A 21,314-nucleotide genomic window follows, 5' to 3' on the forward strand; every position below is an offset into this window, starting at 1 on the left:
TTTCCCTTCTTTTCATTGCCACAAACTCTCACCACACCCTGCCCCCCAGCTTTTTCACTCTCTCCCTGGAAAGTTATTCTTTTTAAAAAAATTATATTGAAGTATAGTTGATTTACAATATTGTATAAGTTTCAGGTGTACAGCACAGCGATTCAGTTATATATATAAATATATATATATATGCATATTCTTTTTCAGAATCTTTTCCATTATACGTTATTACGTAATATCGAGTTTAGTTCCCTGTGGTATACAGTAGGTCCCTGTTGCTTATCTAACCCTGGAAAGCTCTTTTCTTCCCATCCTTTGGTTCCTCAAGCCCCTTTTTCTATTGCTAAGTCCCTTCCGTTATCAGCTCAGGCATCGATTCCCCTGGGAAGCCTTCCTAGACCCTCCCCCAGACCACTGTAGATGGCTTTTCTATGGGTCCCCAGAGCACCCTGTGTTTCCCTTCTCAAAGCGTCCATCACACCATATTTATAAACATTTACTTGTCAGGCTCCTGGAATTAGGCCGTCAGTTTGGGGAGGAGTTCTGTGTCTCGTTCACCACTATATTCCAATCTCTTAGCACTGTTGTGCACACAGTAGTTGTCCAGTAAATGTTTGCTGAGTGAACAAAAGACTGGCCTGGCAGCAATCCTCCCCCACACCACTCCTACCCACCTCCCAAGGCCCTGAAGTCAAACCTCTTCAAAGCCAACAGCTGTTAACTGGGCACAGAATCAGACTGAACCCAAGTGGGTGGGTTGACCACCTGGTCAGGCAAGAACTTTCTGTCTCTGCCCTAGAGGTATTTCTGTCCTTGGGTTCATAAACCTCTCACACCCTGAGGGCTTAGTAAAGGTGTGGACGTTAGTGGTAGGGAGTGATTTAGGGCAAGCTGACTCACCTCCCTGAACTTTATTTTTGTCATCTGTAAAATGATGAATAAGGCCCACTTGGCAGGGTCATCATGGAGATTCACTGAGGTAACACACAGAGGTGCTTTGTAAACTGCAAAGGACTGCATGTAGCACTTGATGACAATCAAACACAGAAAATGGGTCACTCTTTGGCTCAACTCTTTTCAAGACCTCATGTAGACAAGGGCCCTCCTGCTTATACAGCATTATCTCCAGCAATCAGGTTACAATTGATTGACATTATTGCTTTCTTTATATTTGGCAGATTCCCAGCCTGTGGCAACATGCTGGTCACCATAGAGACCTGAGAAGCACCCTTGTCTCATTGGTACCACATTTACAAACCAACTCTTAAAGTGGATTATTTTGCAGATGGCTGATCTCATCTATTTATTGTTGATTGTATTAGCTCCAATTTGAGAAGGTGACATTTTCTGACCTTGTCCCCTTAAGCACAAGCAAAAATAGTGGCTTTTTTTTTTGAAAATGAAAAAGTACAAGGTGTGCAGTAAGGATACAAGACAGATGGAGGGAAGGATTTGTAGGGGAACTGCAGGATATACCTCTCATTCATTCATTCATTCAGCACCCACAATGTGCCAGTTACTGGGCTAGATACTGGGGATACAGCAGTGAGCAAGATTAGCCTTTAGGATCTCACAGTCTCCTGGAAAAGACAGACAATTAAATAGACAATTATAATACAGTGTGGTAAATTCCATGATGAGAAGAACAGGGAAATGGTGGGCCGTGGGCCCCTACTCTTCCCAGAGGTTTCCCAGAGGAAGCAACATCTCAGCTGAGACTGGAAGGATGGGTGAGAGTCCGCCAGAAAAAACAGATAGGGGAGGGGAGTGCAGGAGAATGGAATGAAAAAAAAATGTTCCTGGAAGAAAAAAGTGTCCAAATAATATGAAGAGAGACAAGAACGGGGTAAATTTGAGGGCCAAAAAGAAAATCATTGACTATAGGAATAGAAGCACTGTGGGGGCGGGAGGGAGAGGAAAAGGATGCTACTTGGGACATGCTGAGGAGATGTCCAAGAGGAGACTCCGGGTGGCAGGTGACTATGTGGGTCTGACTCCAACAAAGAAGTTGTGGGGAATAGACACCTGGGAATCGGGAGCTAGCGTGTTTTCCCCTATTGAGAAAATAGCTTAGGACCACATTGGGGAGGGCTTGCAAGGGTAGCCCAGGCATTTGGATCTGATTCTACAGGCAGTGTGTTTGAACAAAAAGCTTTGAAGAGGAAGTGACACAATTTTAAAAATCTACAAACAATAAATGCTGGAGAGGGTGTGGAGAAAAGGGAACCCTCTCGCACTGCTGGTGGAAATGTAAATTGATACAGCCACTATGGAGAGCAGCATGGAGGTTCCTTAATAAACTAAAAATAGAATTACCATATGACCCAGCAATCCCACTATTGGGCATATACCCTGAGAAAACCATAATTCAAAACGTCACATGTGGGCTTCCCTGGTGGCACAGTGGTTAAGAATCCGCCTGCCAATGCAGGGGACACGGGTTTGAGCCCTGGTCTGGGAAGATCCCACATGCCACGGAGCAACTAAGCCCGTGTGCCACAACTACTGAGCCTGCGCTCTAGAGCCCGCAAGCCACAGCTACTGAAGCCCGCACACCTAGAGCCTGTGCTCCGCAACAAGAGAAGCCACGCAATGAGAAGCCCGCACACCACAACGAAGAGTAGCCCCTGCTCGCCACAACTAGAGAAAGCCCATGCGCAGCAACAAAGACCCAATGCAGCCAAAAATAAATTAAAAAAAAAAGTCACATGTACCCCAATGTTCATTGCAGCACTATTTACAATAAGCCAGGACATGGAAGCAACCTAAATGTCCATCAACTGATGAATGGATAAAGAAGATGTGGTACATATATATAATGGAATATTATTCAGCCATAAAAAGGAAGGAAATTGGGTCATTTGTAGAGATGTGGATGGATGGACTTAGAGTCTGTCATACAGAATGAAGTCAGAAAGAGAGGAATATCGCATATTAACGCATATATGTGGAATCTAGAAAAATGGTACAGATGAATATATTTGCAGGGCAGGAATAGAGATGCAGACATAGAAAACAGACATGTGGACACAGGGGGTGAAGGGGAGGGTGGGATGAATTGGGAGATCAGGTTTGACAGAAGTATACACTACCATGTGTAAAATCGGTAGCTAGTGGGAACCTGCTGAATAGCACAGGGATCTCAGCTCGGTGCTCTGTGGTGACCTAGATGGGTGGGATGGGGGCGGTGTAGGGAGGTCCAAGAGGGAGGGGATATATGTATACATATAGCCGATTCACTTCGTTGTACAGCAGAAACTAACACACATTTTATTTTATTTATTTATTTATTTATTTATTTATGCGGTACCTGGGCCTCTCACTGTTGTGGCCTCTCCCGTTGCGGAGCACAGGCTCTGGATGCTCAGGCTCAGCGGCCATGGCTCATGGGCCCAGCCGCTCCGCGGCATGTGGGATCTTCCCGGACCGGGGCATGAACCTGCGTCCCCTGCATCGGCAGGCGGACTCTCAACCACTACGCCACCAGGGAAGCCCAAACACAACATTTTAAATCAATTATACTCCAATAAAAAAAAAATCAATTAGAAAAAATCCTAAATGTTAATATATAAACTGACAAGTAACTTATATTCAATAGAGGTAATAAATAAATACTAAAAGCTCATCACTTCCTAATTATTTTACTACATTTTACTATTATCTATAATCTTGAGGCTATTTGCGCCTGCTGTATCCTCATGGTGGGAATGCTATATAATGGTGTGCTACTGCTAACTTCTTCCCAGCTGCCTGTTCATGGTGGTAGTTTGAAATCGGCTATGGAAATTGGTAAACACTACAAATCAGGACTTGATTACTGTTTTGTTGATTGTCTAGAGTTAAGGAACTAATGGAGAAAAATGTTAAAATGCTGATAAGGGCTTCCCTGGTGGCGCAGTGGTTGAGAATCTGCCTGCCAATGCAGGGGACACGGGTTCGAGCCCTGGTCTGGGAAGATCCCACATGCCACGGAGCGACTGGGCCCGTGAGCCACAACTACTGAGCCTGTGTGTCTGGAGCCTGTGCTCCGCAACAAGAGAGGCCACGACAGTGAGAGGCCCGTGCACGGCGATGAAGAGTGGCCCCCGCTCGCCGCAACTAGAGAAAGCCCTCGCACAGAAACGAAGACCCTACACAGCCAAAAATATAAATAAATAAAAAAAAAAAAAAAAAAAAAAAAATGCTGATAAAACTTAGAAACGTGCTGTGTCTTGTAGCCATTACACCCTAAATTGTACAAAAAAATACGGAAACATTCAGTATTTGAAAAGTATTATTTGATTCAGCAAATAAGTTGTTCATGTCATTGACAAATGAGTGAAGTTCTAACATATGTCTTGGTTGTTTCACTTTTGTTTTTGGTTGTTTCACTTATTTGTTAATGCAAACAAAAATATCAACACTTGTCAGAACTACATTTCTTTGTCAATTGCAACCATGATGATAGGTTGATATGGATACAAGAGTTTGGTAAAAATCAATGAAAACATTCTGTGAGAATCAACTGGCTATATGGAATTCACAGTAAAGAGTCTTGCCTACTTTCTTACTTGCAAATTGTGTTATACATCCTTTTATTTATTTATTTATTATTTGTTTATTTTTGGCTGCGTTGGGTCTTTGTTGCTGCGCGCAGCATTTCTCTAGTTGTGGTGAGCAGGGGCTACTCTTCATTTGCGGTGCGCGGGCTTCTCATTGCGGTGGCTTCTCTTGTTGCTGAGCATGGGCTCTAGGCATGCAGGCTTCAGTAGTTGTGGCACGCAGGCTTAGTAGTTGTGGCTCGCGGGCTCTAGAGCACAGGCTCGGTAGTTGTGGCGCACGGGCTTAGTTGCTCCGCGACATGTGGGATCTTCCCGGACCAGGGCTCGAACCCGTGTCCCCTGCATTGGCAGGCGGATTCTTAACCACCGCACCACCAGGGAAGCCCTATACATCCTTTATATCAGTAAAATGTACAATAAACCTATGTAGATACGCACACACACACACACATTTTTTCCAGAGAGCTAGATGTTTGAGATTTACCAGCACACCACTAATTATACATGTTCACCATTGCTAGAAAAGCTAAGAAAAACACGTGAGCATATCCCTACGAAAGTCCCTGGAATAAGCTGAAAAGCTGTTGGCTCTTGAGAAGTTTCTTCTTTCTGTTGTTGTTATTATTATTAATAAGGGCTATTTGTTGTCTCTTGGGAATATTCTTTATTATTGTTATTTATTGTCCAAACAGTACCACATCCTCAGAAATCAAAATGGTAGAGAAAAAAAATTGGCCCACAAACTCCTGCCTGAGCAAATCAAACCTTTTCATTTTTCATTCTCTCTTTGGCCTTTAGGATTGATCTTTGGGTTTGGGGAATTTTCCAGGCCCAACAACCTGGGGCAGATGAGCGGATTTCCCTGATTTAGGACGGATGGATGGATAAGTCCTCCCCGAAAAGACAGCATCTCTCTTGGGTGTCCAGTTACCCAAGGTAACGTGGAAATTAACTCCTTGAGTGGAGCCCCTGAGAGCCAGCAGTTGACATTTCTTGGCACCAGGAACTCAAGGTCATGATGTCTTCAACTGACTTTCGAAGGGTTCGAAAAATAGGTGTGTGTGTATGTGTGTGTACATGTCTACACAGAGAAATAAAGCAAATGTGACAAAACGTTAACTATTATTGAATCTAGCTAGTGTCTATACAGGTGATCACTGTACTACTCTTTTGGCTTTTCCTATATATTTGAAAGTTCATAATATAAGCTAGCTGTATAGAGTCCATGCAAGGTGCTAAGACAGGAGAGTACCTCTCTTTTTCAAGAAACAGCAGGAGAAACAAAACACTAAACAAAACAAAACAAAAATGAAACAAACAAAAGATAAACAGCAGGAGGCCAGAGTGGCTGGCACAGATTGATCCAGGGGGAGAGTAGTAGGAGAAGTCAGAGGCCAGATTGTAGGGGGCCTCATGGGGCCTTGTGATGACGGTGGATTTTAGTCTGAGTGAGATCGGAGCCACTGGGGCCTCTGAGCAGAGGAGTGACCTAACTTATACACTTTAAACAGGGTTCCTCTGGCTGCTGGGTTGAGACTGTAGGGAGGTAAGGATGGAAGCCAGGAAGCCAGTCAGGGGTTAATGCTATAATCTATAATGTAGGCCAGAGTTGTTGGTGGCTCAGACCAGGGTAGTAGCAATGCAGGTGATGAGAAGTGGTCTGATATTGTTTGGGGGCCGGGGGAGGGCAGACACCTTACCATTTTTTTGTCCCTTTGTAAGTTTATTGTGAAAAATGTCAAACATATACAGAGGGGACACAGAGGGGACTGCCCTGGTGGCGCAGTGGTTAAGAATCTGCCTGCCAATGCAGGGGACGCGGGTTTGAGCCCTGGTCCGGGAAGATCCCACATGCTGCGGAGCAACTAAACGCGTGTGCCACAACTACTGAGCCTGTGAGCCACAACTATTGAAGTCTGCACGCCTAGAGCCCGTGCTCTGCTACAAGAGAAGCCACCGCAATGAGAAGCCCGTGCACCACAACAAAGAGTAGCCCCCACTCACTGCAACTAGAGAAAGCCCGCACGCAGCACCAAAGACCCAACACAGCCAAAGATAAATCCCTGGTCCGGGAAGATCCCACATGCTGCGGAGCAACTAAGCCCATGCCCCACAACTACTGAGCCCACGTGCTGCAACTACGGAAGCCCGTGCTCCGCAACAAGAGAAGCCACTACAATGAGAAGCCCGTGCTCCGCAATGAAGAGTAGCCCCTGCTTGCCGCAACCAGAGAAACCCCATGCACAGCAATGAAGAGCCAATGCAGTCAAAAAAAAAAAAAAAGAAAAAGAAAAAAAGAAACATATACAGAAATGTTGTGACTGGTGTAATGAACCCCATGTACTCATCACCCAGCTTCAACATTATCAGTACATGGTCAATCCTGTTTCATTGATATTCCTCACCCACTAGATGATTTTAAAGCAAATTCCAGATTGCTTGTCATTTCTTCTGCAAACCCTTCATTATGTGTCACAGAAAGATAAGGACTCTTTATGATTATCATTTAAAAAATGACCAGTAATTCCTAAATATCACCCAATGTGGACTCTGGATATATTTTGAAGGTAGAACCAACAGAATTTTCTAATAAAATTATGTGTGGAACATAAGAAAAGGAGTAGAATCAAGGACAAGTCCAAAGTGTTTGACTTGAGTAGCTGGTTAAGACGGCATTTGCTGTGAAATGAGATGGCAAAGACTTTGTATAGAGCTGATTGGCATGAGTCAGGGGGCAGAGGGGTGGTTATGGCCCTTCTTTAACGTCTAGTTTAGAAACAACACAGGATTTGGATCTCAAAGAATCAAGAGGGCTCTTGTAGAACTATAAGGTTCTACACAAGTCCTAGCTGTTTGTATTCTCGTTCTCATTCAAATCTGTGCTGTGCTGCCCTGAGTGGAGCGTGAGGCCCAGTCTGCTAAAGGAACAAGGGAAGCAAACCAAACCCAATGAAGTTCTGCTTGCTTCAGTCAGTTTTATCTTGGGACCATTTGTCTGCCTTTCTGCTGAGATGATCTCTAAGATTCCCTCTAGCTCTAAGATTTTATGAATCAAATTGGAAGCCTTCTTAAGCCTACAAAGACTCAAGCCATATATCTGGAAACTGTAGCTCATTCTAATGATACAGGCTGCTTTCGCTAAGTCCACCGATACAACTTGGTATGAGGATGGAAATCTTCCCCCACATTGGGACTAGTTCCTTAAAAAAAAAAAATCCCCATGCTAGCTTAAGAAATAACCAAAATAAACTTAAAATGTTTAAAAAATTCTGGTGATGTGAAGAGAATGCAGCCAAATACACCAATTCCGCATTTGGAAAAGATGGCTGGCCAATCAGCATCTAGGAAACCACTGCACTTGTGGAAAGAACCAACTTGGAGGCCTTTCATCCCCCATATTTGCTTTGGTTCCTTAGCTAAAATTCAAATCATTTACATCATCTGCTAAGACTCAGGACAAACCTAGAAAGTGCAAAAGAATCCACCAGCGTTCAGTGACCCCTGCCCTCTAGCCTTTCAGTCTTCCCTGCCTGTTTCTCAAGGGGCACCATAAAGATTACTTCTAATCTGGCCCCTCATCGTAACTACCTTTCTGGATAAGCTCCACTCCTGGCAAGAGAATTAGGCTGAAATAACGTGTCTGGCACTTCCACACCCCTCTCCCACTGGATTTGGCTGGACCCAGTTCTGCAGAAATTCCCTTTCTCCTGCTTAAGCAGCAGTCCTGTGGCCCCAGCCAATTGTGCTTTAGTCTGCAATATGGAAGGCAGAGATGCCCTGTGGGGTCAAACCTGGGCTTGGGAGACATCTGGGCATGCATCCTACTTTTGCTGACTAGTTTGTATGTTGCTCAGTTCTTTGGCAAGACCAGTATTCTACTGCTTGACTCCAAGCCCAGGATGCAGCCAGCAGTGGAGACGCCGTCCCAAGCCACAGCTCAACAGGCTTCCTCATCCACTGGACCACAGGCCTGGGCACCAGAGATGACCATTAGACATGCCCAGTTTAATGTGCAATGATTTCACAGGTTCATCATGCCTCAGATGGAGGAAGATGTCCAAAACAACTGTTTTTCACTCCAAATCCTGCCATGAGGGGCAAGGGAGATTAAGTGGTCTGCAATAAGATGTTAAATGAAGGTGATGGTGAGATCTTGAGGGCAGTGGTTCTTAACACAGGGCAATTTTGCTCCCATGGGGGATCTGGCTATGGCTCAAGTCAGTTTCTGGTTATCACAACAGGGAAGAACAGAAGGGCATGCTGTTAACAGTCTGGTGGGCAGAGGCCAGAGATGCTGTTCAACATCCCACAATACACAGGGCAGCCACCCACAAGTTATCTGGCCCAATAGTATGAAGATTGAAAAGCCCTGCTATAGGAGGCCAAGGTGGTTTTTGTTCTTAGCTGGAAGACGCACATTGTAGGGTAACAGGAAGGAGAGCTGGTTGTTATCACACTGCAGGGTAACTGACACTGTTGTAAGAGACCCAGGGCTTAAAATGAGGAACAGATCTAAACAGCTGGCCCTTTGCATCAGGGGCACCTCTTCTTGAGACTGGCAAGCAAACATGGTTTTGCAATCCTAAGGAATGGAACTGAGGACTGAATGCTGTGGCAGCTGGAGAATGATAGAGGACTAAGTCCAAGCAAGTGCATTGCTTTGCAACATCAAGAGCCCATAACTCTATACTGATCTGTATCCAAAGCTGGACACAGACGTGGGAAAAACAGATGAGCCAGGCTTGTGTATGGGTAGTGCAATGAAGACCAAAGAGGGCAATCATTTCTTTAAAAAAGGCTAAGAGAACAGGGTAAATGAGGTCCCAGCCAAGTAAGGGAGCTTGGCCTTATGGGCTTCCCTGGCTCTCTCTATTCTTCAGTTACTTGCTGCTCCTTCTTTGCCAAGTTTGATGTCTTCTCCCTCCCACCACCACCCAGGCCCGGCCTATAGGAGACACAGATTCACATCCCAGAATGCCCAAGCCCGCCTGAAAATTCAATCTACTTTTCATGTTATAAAGTAGAAAAGAAAATGTAAATCAAAGCCAACGAACAAACCCAAACCCAAACCACAACAAACACTAAAAAGGCTTTTAATTATGTAGCATTATTTCTAAGTACAAGGACTTTCTCAATCACATCACTTAGAGATCATTTTATCCACTGCTCTGTTTGGCTGCCAGTCTCTTGTCTCTCTCCTCAGCAATGGTAAGGCGGATACCCTTTCCACGAGGAAGAGAGATCCACGGTTTGTTGCCCTGGAGGAGAAAACAAGGAGAATCAAAACCTGCTACACACCATCAAGAGGTTGGCACATGCTACATTTGTCTTCTCATCTAGAGGAACAGAGAAGCCTGTCTGTGAAAACACTCAGCAACAGTCAGGCAGTCTTAAGACACTTTGATGCTGGTTTATCAGAAATATCCACTTTAAACTTGTTGCCCGTATCTGTAGATGCAAACTACAATGCCCTTCATAATTAGTCTCAGAAGTACTGAAATAGTGCCCAAGGCCAAGCATCAGTTCCAAAAAGCACCCCCCCCGCCCCAACACAGGCACAAATTAAAGAACCTAACTATAAGGCATATTCATCCCATTTACTGGCACTTTCCACCAACCCAGGTGTGAACTGGTCCGCCGCTGATTCTGACACTGAAAACGCACAGATCTGCCTCAGCCCTGTTGTGAGCCCTATCCCAGAGGAGGCTTTACACTAGGTTCAGCAGAGCCAGCAGGAGCCAGGCACTGCAATCCCAGCCAGTACCCGCATTGTACAGGTTTCTCTGGACTAGGCAGAAGACAGAGAGACCCAGACTTACTTTGCCAATAACGAAAATGTTGGAGAGCCGGGTGGCAAAGCTATTGCCGTTGGCATCTTTCACATGAACTACATCAAAAGAACCAGGATGCCTCTCCCGGTTAGTGATCACACCAATTCTTCCCAGGTTAGCACCTCCAGTCACCATGCACAGGTTACCTAGGCAGGAAGGAACAGACAATCTGCTCAGAGCAAGGAACCATGCCTTGTGTAGTGAATGAGAGACAGGTCTGCAACAAAGTTAATCTTTTTTTCCCAGTTGAATTCACTTCCATGGATCTGTTACCCAAGCTGGAACTCTCAGGGCCCTCTTTTAAGATTTCCCCTATCCTTCCTGTACAGCTAATAAATGTAATAAACTCCACTGCACCCACCTCACTAGGTCCTTACCATGTCTTGCCTGGACTATTGCTGTTCCTCCAAGGCACAATTCTCTGCTACTGTTGTGAACAGATATAGGGGATGATGACAGCATTACAAAGGGCTGTTATCTTAATTAAGTTTGTTCTGCTTTTTTGTTAGACTTCCCCGCCCAGCCCTCAAGCCACTTCCATGGATGGGGAGGCTTTTGAGATCTGGAGCAGACCTGAGAACATGTTATACAAGACCTCATCTCTGCCACACAGAATATTCTAAGCACTTGGATCCCCAAGGTAAAAAAACCATACACCTGGGCATTGGAGCAGTTACCTGTTCACAGCTTCTCACAACTCCCCACTGAAAACATTCTTAGCTGACTTCCCTGCCCACAATTCAGGACATATTCGTCTCTCTAACCCTCATTGCCACCACAAAGCCATGCCGAAATGAGACACCATAAGGGTTTACAGATTCTCTGAACATTTCTTAAAACTAAGAGTTGCCTCCTTCCCAATCCGTTACTACATCAACAAAAGACATCTAGCTTTTGTTGCTAACTAGGCGCACATCAGAATCGCCTCCAGCCCCCAAAACGCCAAACAAAACCCTGTACCCAGGCCCTGCGCAAGTCATAGGGCTTGATTAAATTAACTTAAAAATAAAAGTAAAGAACAGCTCTTATGTCTGGCCTTTAAAGAGAATGCTTATGTAGCACAGCCTGCTTACCAGTGTCAAATTTGATGAAATCAGTAATCTTGCCAGTCTCCAAATCAATCTGAATGGTGTCATTCACCTTGATGAGGGGATCAGGGTAGCGGATGGTGCGAGCATCATGGGTCACCAGATGAGGGATTCCTTTTGTCCCCACAAAGATCTTTCTCACTTTGCATAACTTATACTGAAACACATGGGTTACCCACATTAGTCTAGCTCACATGCACTATGTTCCAGAGTACAGTTCTTTCAAAGCCACAAATCACCAGCTTAAAGGTGCAACCAGCAGCTGAAGGTACCAGCCCCCACACAGAACAGCCTGTTTCCTGAGCTGCAGCTGAATAATGGGGTCCCTGACTTTTCTTCCCACTCCCCCATAAATTCATCTTGCACACTGCCCCCTTCTAGGCTAGCCTTCCTATTTCTTATTATGTATTTCCTCTGTACTGCTGCATCACCCCCAAGGTTAAAAGTTCAAAGCACTTAAGGCCTCACAACCTCAAACGCCCAGGTGGAGGGATGATCACCATTTCCTCCCCGCTCCAATGCAAATCACCTCCCCTTCCCCAGGCCGTTTAAGCCTCAAGGGGCATCTGAATTCTTCCCTCCAACTCACCCAGACAGCTAACAAGTGCCTCTTAATGGCTCCCTCTACATCACAATTGAGTTTTGTCTCACAAATTGCAATTGTATTACCAGTTCATCTAATCAACAATTTCACAAAGCATTTCACTCCAAGACATCCTTTAAGTAAATCAAATCACCTTGATGCCAATGGACGTGCCCTCCAGCCTGCTGGTAACAAGGTAGCTAAGGAAATTAGCTGATTCATCCAATTGAATTAACCTTCACTTACAGCCAATAATTCAAGAAGCCATGAACTTTTGCATAAAACCATCACAACAAACTGGATTAAATAATCAATGTCTGTAACCTTTTTTGAGTTACCTCAAACTAGTGCCCCGAGGGTTATTGGTCCCCTCCACTAATACCTTTCCCCTCCCCAGAGTAAAGCTAGACAAAGGGCCAGTAGGATTGAACTAGATATTGGTTTTCTGGCCCTTTATCCTTAAAGGACCCATACTTCAGATACTCAAATGTTCCTAGGAATCACTCTCCTTGCCTCAAAAAAAGGCAAGCAGAAGTCACTGCTCAGCTAGAATTCATTTCTGCCATAAAAAGCACTCTGTTGGGGCTTCCCTGGTGGCGTAGTGGTTGAGAGTCCGCCTGCCGATGCAGGGGACCCGGGTTCACGTCCCAGTCCGGGAAGATCCCACATGCTGCGGAGCAGCTGGGCCCGTGAGCCATGGCCGCTGAGCCTGTGCTCCGCAACGGGAGAGGCCACAACAGTGAGAGGCCCGCGTACCGCAAAAAAAAAAAAAAAAAAAAAAAAAAAAAAAAAAAAAAAGCACTCTGGTAAGGATGTTAACTTGACTGGCTGTTTCCAGGTATAAGATTATGAGTAATTCTAATCTACCTACCTCACCACAATGGATCGATCAGTCCATGTACTTAATAACTTAGAATCCAGTACTTTTACTAAACGAAGGCCCAGCCTGCTTACAACACTCACCTTGGCCTCCTCAGGTGTAATACGATGAACAGCAAAGCGACCCTTGGTGTCATAGATCAGACGAAAATTCTCTCCAGTCTTGTCAATGCTGATGACATCTGATATCAAATGGTAATAACTAAGGTTACTATAGTGACCCCCAGTAACCCCATGCTGAACAATAACCACACTATAAGGGAAAAAAAACCCCGTATGCTTCCCATTTCGAATATTAACAAGGATTCCTAAGATCAATGATGGCTAATCTTTTATGTTTCAAAATCCTGTTTTTATGACCCGTAAAATCTGAAGTGAATTGAAATTTGGTTTTGAGAAATGATTTATGATTTGCAGCCCTACAATATGGAAGTAAAACTCTTGAGAGGGAAAGTCATGCTTTATTTCTGAGACCGAAAAAGCCCACCACTTTAGAGAGGGAGATTAAAAAAAAAAAAAAAAAAATCAAGGAAAAAAAAAATCAAGGAGCACCAAGTGCCCACCATTAACCACTTACCCATAAAACCAGCAGGGTAGGTTATATCAGTGCGGACCTTGCCATCAATCTTAATGAAACGCTGCATGCAGATCTTCTTTACTTCATCTCCTGTTAGGGCATATTTAAGTCTGTTCCTTAGGAAAATAATTAGGGGGAGACATTCCCTCAGCTTGTGAGGACCGGTAGATGGACGAGGAGCCTGTAAAATGATTTTAAAAGTTATCTTAGGGCTTCCCTGGTGGCGCAGTGGTTGAGAGTCTGCCTGCCAATGAGGGGGACATGGGTTCGAGCCCTGGTCCGGGAGGATCCCATGTGCCATGGAGCAACTGGGCCCGTGCACCACAGCTGCTGGGCCTGTGCTCTGGAGCCCGCGAGCCACAACTATTGGGCCCACGCACTGCAACCAAGAGTAGTCCCTGCTCGCTGCAACTAGAAAAAGCCCATGCACAGCCACGAAGACACAGTGCAGAAAAAAAAAAGTTATCTTAAACTATTGGTGGGATTCACTCAAACTACCCCTCAAGTCCTGAGATTCACCAGACTATCACCCGCCCCCCCCCCCAATTGGGGTAAACAAGAGGTATTCAAAGTGTGCAAAACTATTCCAGACCTTTAAAGTTTTACAGCATTTTCCTTTCAGAGGACCAGGCCCGTTAAGAACATTTGAGGTCCTGCATACATGTGGTATGTGGAAGAAATGAGGCACAGAATTATTAGGTAAGAGGTGGGGCACAGCTAGATAACACAGGGCCCTTAAGAAGAGAGTAACTCAGGATACAGTAATCAGGGATGCCTAACACATAAAGGCGCAGTATAGAGTGTGTCCCTTAAATACATCAATCATATCTGGATAAAAACTGTAAAAGACACGTCCCTTAAGATACTTACAACACAAGAAACATGCTTACAATATAAAGATACTTACAAACACACCAGTCAGTTTATCCAGCATCCAATGCTTTGGAGCTGCTACGCGCTTCAGGTGCTTCTTGGGACCACGAGCCTGAAGGAGTTTTCGATTTTAATACTGTTAAAGAGTTTCAGGTCTTTTCAAGAACAGTTTACACAGCTACAACTATTCTCTAAAGACCAGCATCTGTTCCCTCTTCAGCAAAATGTGGACAATGTAAAAAGCACAGGGCCGTGATTAAAGGCAGAGAAGCAAATGTATACATAGTATACAGCAGAATACTGTAGGTTTCACAAACTGCAACCAGCCTTCTCATTGTACAGAGAACGTTAACTGTCTTTCAGAACAATTTTCCCAATTATTTATGTTACCACTTAAAAGTGCATATGCTTCTAGAGGCTGTTTTTACTAGGACATTATGCTGGTGAAATAGCCGGGGGGGGGGGGGGGTTGGACCTCCTGGCACACAGCCAGCCAGCAACAGAAACTGACCAGAATCTGTGCTTCTACTTATCAAACAGACAATTTCTCGAAATATGTCAGGTTTTAAAGTGTTAGATGCGAGACTTAATCTGACCTCAGCACAACCACGTGCCAACAGTGGCTTACTCAAACTCTAAAGGTGAGATCACTTTTCACCTTAAAATGCAGAAGGAAACCTTTTTAATGCCGTATACAGAGGCTTACTGGCCACACTACGTAAAGTCAGGCCGTACCAAAAACACGACGGAAAAACTCTCCACCCTCCCCGGGCCCGACGTCTGTCCTCTGGGCCCACCCGGGGCTCCAGCCTGGTAAGCAAGACGCTCCTCCCAGGGCCGCATGATGCGTGATCGGGTGTGGCCGGCCGGGAGACCGAGGCCTTCCCGCCAGCCGAACCGATCATCCCCCAACCACCCATCGCCAACAGCCGGTGTTCGCCCTAGCCCGCGAGCACCCCTGGGCCCACCCCACCAATCGCTCTCCCTTCGCCTCCGCCTGACCAGCCCCTGGTAGCCCCAGCCCTTGGAGGATGGAGGCTGATGAGTCCCAAGAGCTCGCAAAGAAGCTGCCTTACCATGGCTGCGCTAGGCACGGAAAGAGGCCCACCTACTTCCGGATCGCAGAGAAAAGAGGGTGCACGGCTGCGCGCGCCGGGGCTTCGGACGCTCCGCCCAGCTCCGCCGAGCTCCGCCTTTTCACGGCGCGCGGGGACGCTATCTTGCCACCTGCTGGTGGGAGGTCAGAGGTCCGGGGCTTGGGAACAGCTGCCGAAAAAGGGGTGTCTCCCAAGGGCGAATTCCTCCCTCCCTTTCCGCCCTCCCCCGTCCAGTGTTTCCCGAGCGCCTCTGGGGCGCCTGATTCTGTGTGGGGTGCTGGACAAACAAAGATGAGCTAGACAAGCTCCCTGTCTTTAAGGAGAGGGCAAAGTGAGGCTACTTAAGGTCCACATATACATGATCATATAATCAATAGAATACATTGACATGAATAAGGTCCTACTGTATAGCACAGGGAACTAAGTTCAATATCTTGTAACAAACTGTAAAGGAAAAGAATCTGAAAAGGAATATATATATATATATATATATATATATACACATATACATATATATGTGTATATATATATATATCTGAATCACTTTGCTGTACTCCAGAAACTAACACAATTTTGTAAATCTACTATACTTCAAATAAATAAATAAAATTTGAAAAAGAATACATTGAAATGAATATCTAATATTATTTCTTAAACATATATCTTGTCTGCTTCTTCTTCCAAGTTCCTTCAAGCCAGTCAACCTGCCCATACTGTAAGTTGGGAAGAATCAATATTTTTTTCTCTCCCTTCTCTGCAGATTACCGAGGGGGTGGAGTGTAAGGGGTGGGAGGGTAGGATCTCTGCTTGAACTCTGCCCCTTGATTTCTGTACAACGCATTTAGCACTTACCATAAAGTCTCAGGGACGAGAGGGAACATTAGAGACCATCCAGCTATCTAACTAAAACTTAGATCCGATCCTGTGATTTCCCTACTTTGAAACTGCCCTTGGGCCTCCTGCCTAGCCCCTCAGGTCCCTCTGCCCGTCACCTCCTGCCTCCTGCACCCAGACACCCATTGCTCCCTTACCCTATCCCAAACCTCAAAGCTTAAGCCACTCCAAGGTATTACTGCTCTGGCAAAGCCGCCTCTTTCAAGCCTCCTGCCTGTGGACCCGATGATCCCTCAGCTTGGAACTGCCATGAATAGCCGAACCCCCTTCCTGGGCACCTAATCCCACTTGTCAGCCTTGGAGATGCATACAGCTCAGGTCCCTCTGGCTCTGTGAGCCCCGGGTCCCCTCAGGCAGGGTGAATCCCACATTCGTCTGTCCCAGAGCCCTCAGTTCAAACTCCTCGTCTATCCTCCACTAGACTGTGAGTATCTCCATGAAAGAGCCTGCTTAATTCACCTTTGCCACCTAACAGAGAGCTTAGTGCTATGTCCAGCACTTGGTAAATACTTGTTGAATGAACAAACTGAGTCAACATCCCACTCATTGTGCCAAGTCTCACTGTACTATCCCTGAGAGCATCCAGCCTCTGCCTGACCTCCTCCCACCATGGGTCAAGCTCCTAACCGAGGAGGTTCCATTTTACATGTCTCCGTCTCTGCCCTCCACTTCATCCCCCAGCAGTCTGCAGAGAAGCAAGAGAGAAAAAAAATGGTTGGCTCTTTTCAATCAGACAGTATTCACTAGGAGGGCAGGGACTCCTCTTTGTCTAAAACTAGATCCATAGTAAAGCATGCTATAGATGATTATTAGCAAGAAGGGGCAATTGATTGGAGGCGGGGATTAGAGAGAGAAGATGATGAGACAATAGAAGGTGCATTTTGAGGTATTCAGTCTGAGGGCATTGGAAAGATGGTGGTGCAGCCAACAGATATGATGGGGGTTCACTTGGGAGTGAGGAAAGACCATGGGACTTCAGCTTGAGAGGATAGGAAAAATGTCTGGTTAGAGCTGCAGATCTTACTTAAGATCACACAGCTAGCTGGGAGTGGGGGATGGGGTAGGGAGGCTTGTCTCTTGCCTCCCAGGTCAGTGGTTGGTTTGTTTTTGTACCACAGCTTGTCAAAGGACTTGACGGAATCAAAGCATTTTCAGTATATTTTTTTCTCTGTCAATTTGTATTTATGGACAAATGACATTCTAACAACAATAAAGGGAATTGGGAAAGAGCTAAGAAAATCACAAAACAGTACCTCCCCAAACACCCTAAACACATCATCTGTATTCATTTGTTCCTGTTCCTGTTCTCATTCTGATCAGTTTGTGTGCATGCATACTTTTACATAATTTTAGGCCTAGCGTACAGACTATTTTGTATTCTGCTTTTATTATATTATAAAAACTTTCTGAGTTGCTACATAATCTTCATAATGAGTATTTTAACAGCTGCATCATATTCCATTAAATGGATATCCCATAATTAATAAAAGTTCTTTATTGTTGAACATTTAGTTTTTTGTACCTTTTCTTTATTATGAATGTTGCTACAGAGAACAGTTTCCTTTATATGGCTTTTTCCTTCAGTGGAATGATTACCTTAGAATAAAACCATTCCTTCACCCAACATTTATTGAGTGCCTACTCTGTGTCAAGCTCTGTATTATGAGCCAGGGAAATAGAGATAATTAAGATCTAGTTCCTGCTCTCAAGGAATTCACATTACAATGGGAGAGGCAGGCTGGGAGGAGGGGACGGAAAGCCAGGAGAAGATCTTCAGAGGAAAGATGGGGGCGAGGCAGTTTGGAACACGAAGGGCTGTTAAATCTTAAGAATTTGGACTTTAACCTGTAGGTAGACAATGGGGAGCCGCTGAAAGATTTTAAAGAGGATGGGATCAGCTTTGTGCTTTAGAAAGATAACTCTGACTGCTCCTTGTAGAATGGTTTGAAGGAAGTGTGAGTGGCTTGGAGGAGATGGGCCAGGGCTGTTTCAACAACACAAGCAAGAAACAGAAGGGTGGGACCCAGGTCTGTGATTGTGGGGAGGAGGAGGAGGAGGAGGGGGGAAATTCAAAAGACATTGCAGATGGAGTATTGGCAGGATCTGACTGGGAAATGACGTTCGTGCAGGGGTGAGGGACAAGGAGGTAATTAGGATGATTCCCAGGTTTCTGGCTTGGTGACTCAGTGGTACATTCACTGGGAACTACTGAGGGGGAGGGGGCACCAACTGGAGATGTTTTATAGACACAAGTCTGAGCTCAGGTATATGGTCTTGGCTGGAGACTCCCATTTGGGAGAACTGGTACATCTATGCTTAGTCCACGGGAGTGGTTGGCAGTAGCTGTTGGAAAGGCAGCACTGTGTTAAGAGTCTGAATACTTTGATAGTGGTGTATGTGTATTGCCAAAAACCTTCCTCAGAGCATCCTTGCAGTTTTACTATACTCGTGTCAGCCTGGCAATCACTTATTTTTAACTTTTACTAACATAATTGTTTTAATTTGCACTTCAAAAAAATCACTAGTGAGGTTAAACATTTTGCCATACACTTCTTTACTCGTTCCATTACCCCTTGTGTGAAGTATCTCTGCCCATTAATCTTTAGGGGACGTGTTTTTAAAAAAATATTTATGTATTTATTTGGCTGCACTGTGTCTTAGTTGCGGCATGTGGGATCTTTAGTTGCGGCATGCGGGATCTTTAGATGTGGCATGTGGGATGGAACCCAGGCCCCCTGCATTGGGAACTTGGAGTCTTAACCACTGGACCACCAGGGAAGTCCCTGAGGGATGTGTTTTTCTGATCAATTTGCATGAGTGCTTTATAGATCACAGAAATTCATCTTTTGTCATATTTGAGGCAGATATTTTTACCAATTAGTTACTTTCCTTTTGGTTATATTTTTCTATGTACAAAGTCTCAAAATTTTATATAGCCAGATCTGTTGATCTTTTCTCCTGTAATTTCTTCTCGTCATTTCAAAGCTTAGAAGGTTACCCTCAGTTCAAAGATCTGCTAAATACTCAATTCTATTTAATAACATGTATTTAATTCTTTATCAACTTGGGGTTGATAAAGATAAATAGAATAAAAGATAAACTGAAAAAAATCTAGTTTTTCCCCAAATGTCGAATCAATTTTCTCACTGTAATATATTGAATGATCTTTGTTTTCTCCATTGTTTTGTAAGAACTGCTTTAGCATTTCATAAATGAAATCATGTAGTGCATGGTGAGTAGGGAACTGAGATGTACATCCCCAGCATCCTGTCCCAGATTGCCAGAGGGAAGTTATGTGTATGAGTGGTTCATGTTCATAAGTCACACCAAGAGTGGAGCGGTCCAAGCCCTTCACTCTCCATCTTAAAGAGTAACCTTTCATGCCTCAGATTCCCTGATCAACTTACTGTCAGCAGTCGATGAACCAGCACAGCCTTCTCCTCACTTTCTCACATTGCTGGGAGACAGTGAGGCAGAATGGAAAGAGCACAGTTTAAATCTATCTCTGTGTGCCCTTGAGCAAATGGCTTAATCTCTCTGAACCACAGATGCCTTATCTGGAAAATAGGGATAACCGTACTTACTTCTCAGTTTGTTGTAAGAATTAGAGATGATGTATCAAATGCATAGGACATAGTGACTCAGTCAATGAATTAGTGCTCCAATTCCCTCCTGACCACTTCTGGCTACTTCCTTCTGAAACTTATTTTTTTTCAATAGCTTTATTGAGGAATAATTGACATACAATAAATGGCATATATTTAAAGTATACAGTTTGACAAATTTTGATGTGCGTATACACCCAATGCAAACATCATCACAACTAAGATAGTGAAATTTCATCAGCCCCAAGTTTCCTCATGTCTCATTGTAACCCCTCACTCCAGCTCCTCCCCCTGCACTCCCAGGCAACTGCTGATCTGCTTTCTGTCACTATTGATTAATTTGCATTTTCTAGAATTTTGCATAAATGGAAATCTTCTAGTCTGTACTCTATTTTTTTTGTCTAGCATCTTTTTTATTTATTATTATTATTTTTATTTTTTTGCCGTACGCGGGCCTCTCACTGTTGTGGCCTCTCCCGTTGCAGAGCACAGGCTCTGGATGTGCAGGTTCAGCGGCCATGGCTCACGGGCCCAGCCGCTCCGCGGCATGTGGGATCATCCTCCCAGACCGGGGCACGAATCCGTGTCCCCTGCACCGGCAGGCGGACTCTCAACCACTGTGCCACCAGGGAAGCCCTGTCTAGCATCTTTCACTCAGCATAATTATTTTGAAATTCATCCATGTTGTTGCATGCATCAATAGTTTATTCTTTTTATTGCTGAATAGTACCTCATTGTATATATCATATAGTACATTTATGTATATATACATATACACACGGATATATGTGTGTATACCACAATTAATTTATCCATTCACCTTTGGATAGACATTTGGGTTGTTCCCAGTTTGGGGCAATTACAGATAAAGCTGCTATGAACATTTCTATACAAGTCTTTTTATGAACAAATGTTTTTATTTCTCTTGGTGAATACCTACAAGTGGAATGGCTAGGTCATATGGTAGATGCATGTTTAACTTTTTGAAAAAATTGCCAAACTGTTTTCCAAAGAGGTTGTATTATTTTACATTCCCATGAACAGTGTTTCAGTTACTCCATATCCTCACCAACATATGTTAAGATCAGTCTTTAATTTATTTTTTTTATTGGGGTAAACTATACATAAGATTTACCACCTTGACCATTTTAAAACGTACTTTTAGGGGACTTCCCTGGTGGTCTAGTTGTTAAGACTCCATGCTTCTACTGCAGGGGGCATGGGTTTGATCTCTGGTCAGGGAACTAAGATCCCACATGCTGCTCAGCGCGGTGAAAACATAAAACAAACAAACAAACAAAAATAAAATGTACATTTAAGTGGTATTAAATACATTCACATCGAAAAGATACATG

The 21,314-nt window shown here is 44.4% G+C and overlaps 1 protein-coding gene across 3 annotated transcripts; it reads right to left on the reverse strand.

The window, feature by feature from the left end:
• Window positions 1-9,609: 9,609 nt before the first annotated feature.
• On the reverse strand, window positions 9,610-15,513 carry RPS4X (ribosomal protein S4 X-linked). 3 transcript variants are annotated; one of them, XM_032620598.1, is made up of 7 exons: window positions 15,440-15,513; window positions 14,398-14,475; window positions 13,491-13,671; window positions 12,998-13,095; window positions 11,437-11,608; window positions 10,352-10,509; window positions 9,610-9,790 (listed from the first exon to the last, which is right to left on the reverse strand). In XM_032620598.1, the coding sequence occupies exons 1-7, from the start codon at window positions 15,440-15,442 to the stop codon at window positions 9,689-9,691; spliced, it is 792 nt and encodes a 263-aa protein (XP_032476489.1). In that variant the 5' UTR covers window positions 15,443-15,513; the 3' UTR covers window positions 9,610-9,688. The 3 variants fall into 3 exon arrangements, with proteins under 3 accessions (XP_032476489.1, XP_032476492.1, XP_032476491.1); XM_032620601.1 differs by having other exon boundaries at window positions 13,491-13,580; window positions 15,366-15,442; XM_032620600.1 differs by having other exon boundaries at window positions 13,491-14,475; window positions 15,440-15,504.
• Window positions 15,514-21,314: the final 5,801 nt, after the last annotated feature.

The sequence above is a fragment of the Phocoena sinus genome, chromosome X (assembly GCF_008692025.1).
Source record: "Phocoena sinus isolate mPhoSin1 chromosome X, mPhoSin1.pri, whole genome shotgun sequence".
Classification (NCBI taxonomy): Eukaryota; Metazoa; Chordata; class Mammalia; order Artiodactyla; family Phocoenidae; genus Phocoena; species Phocoena sinus.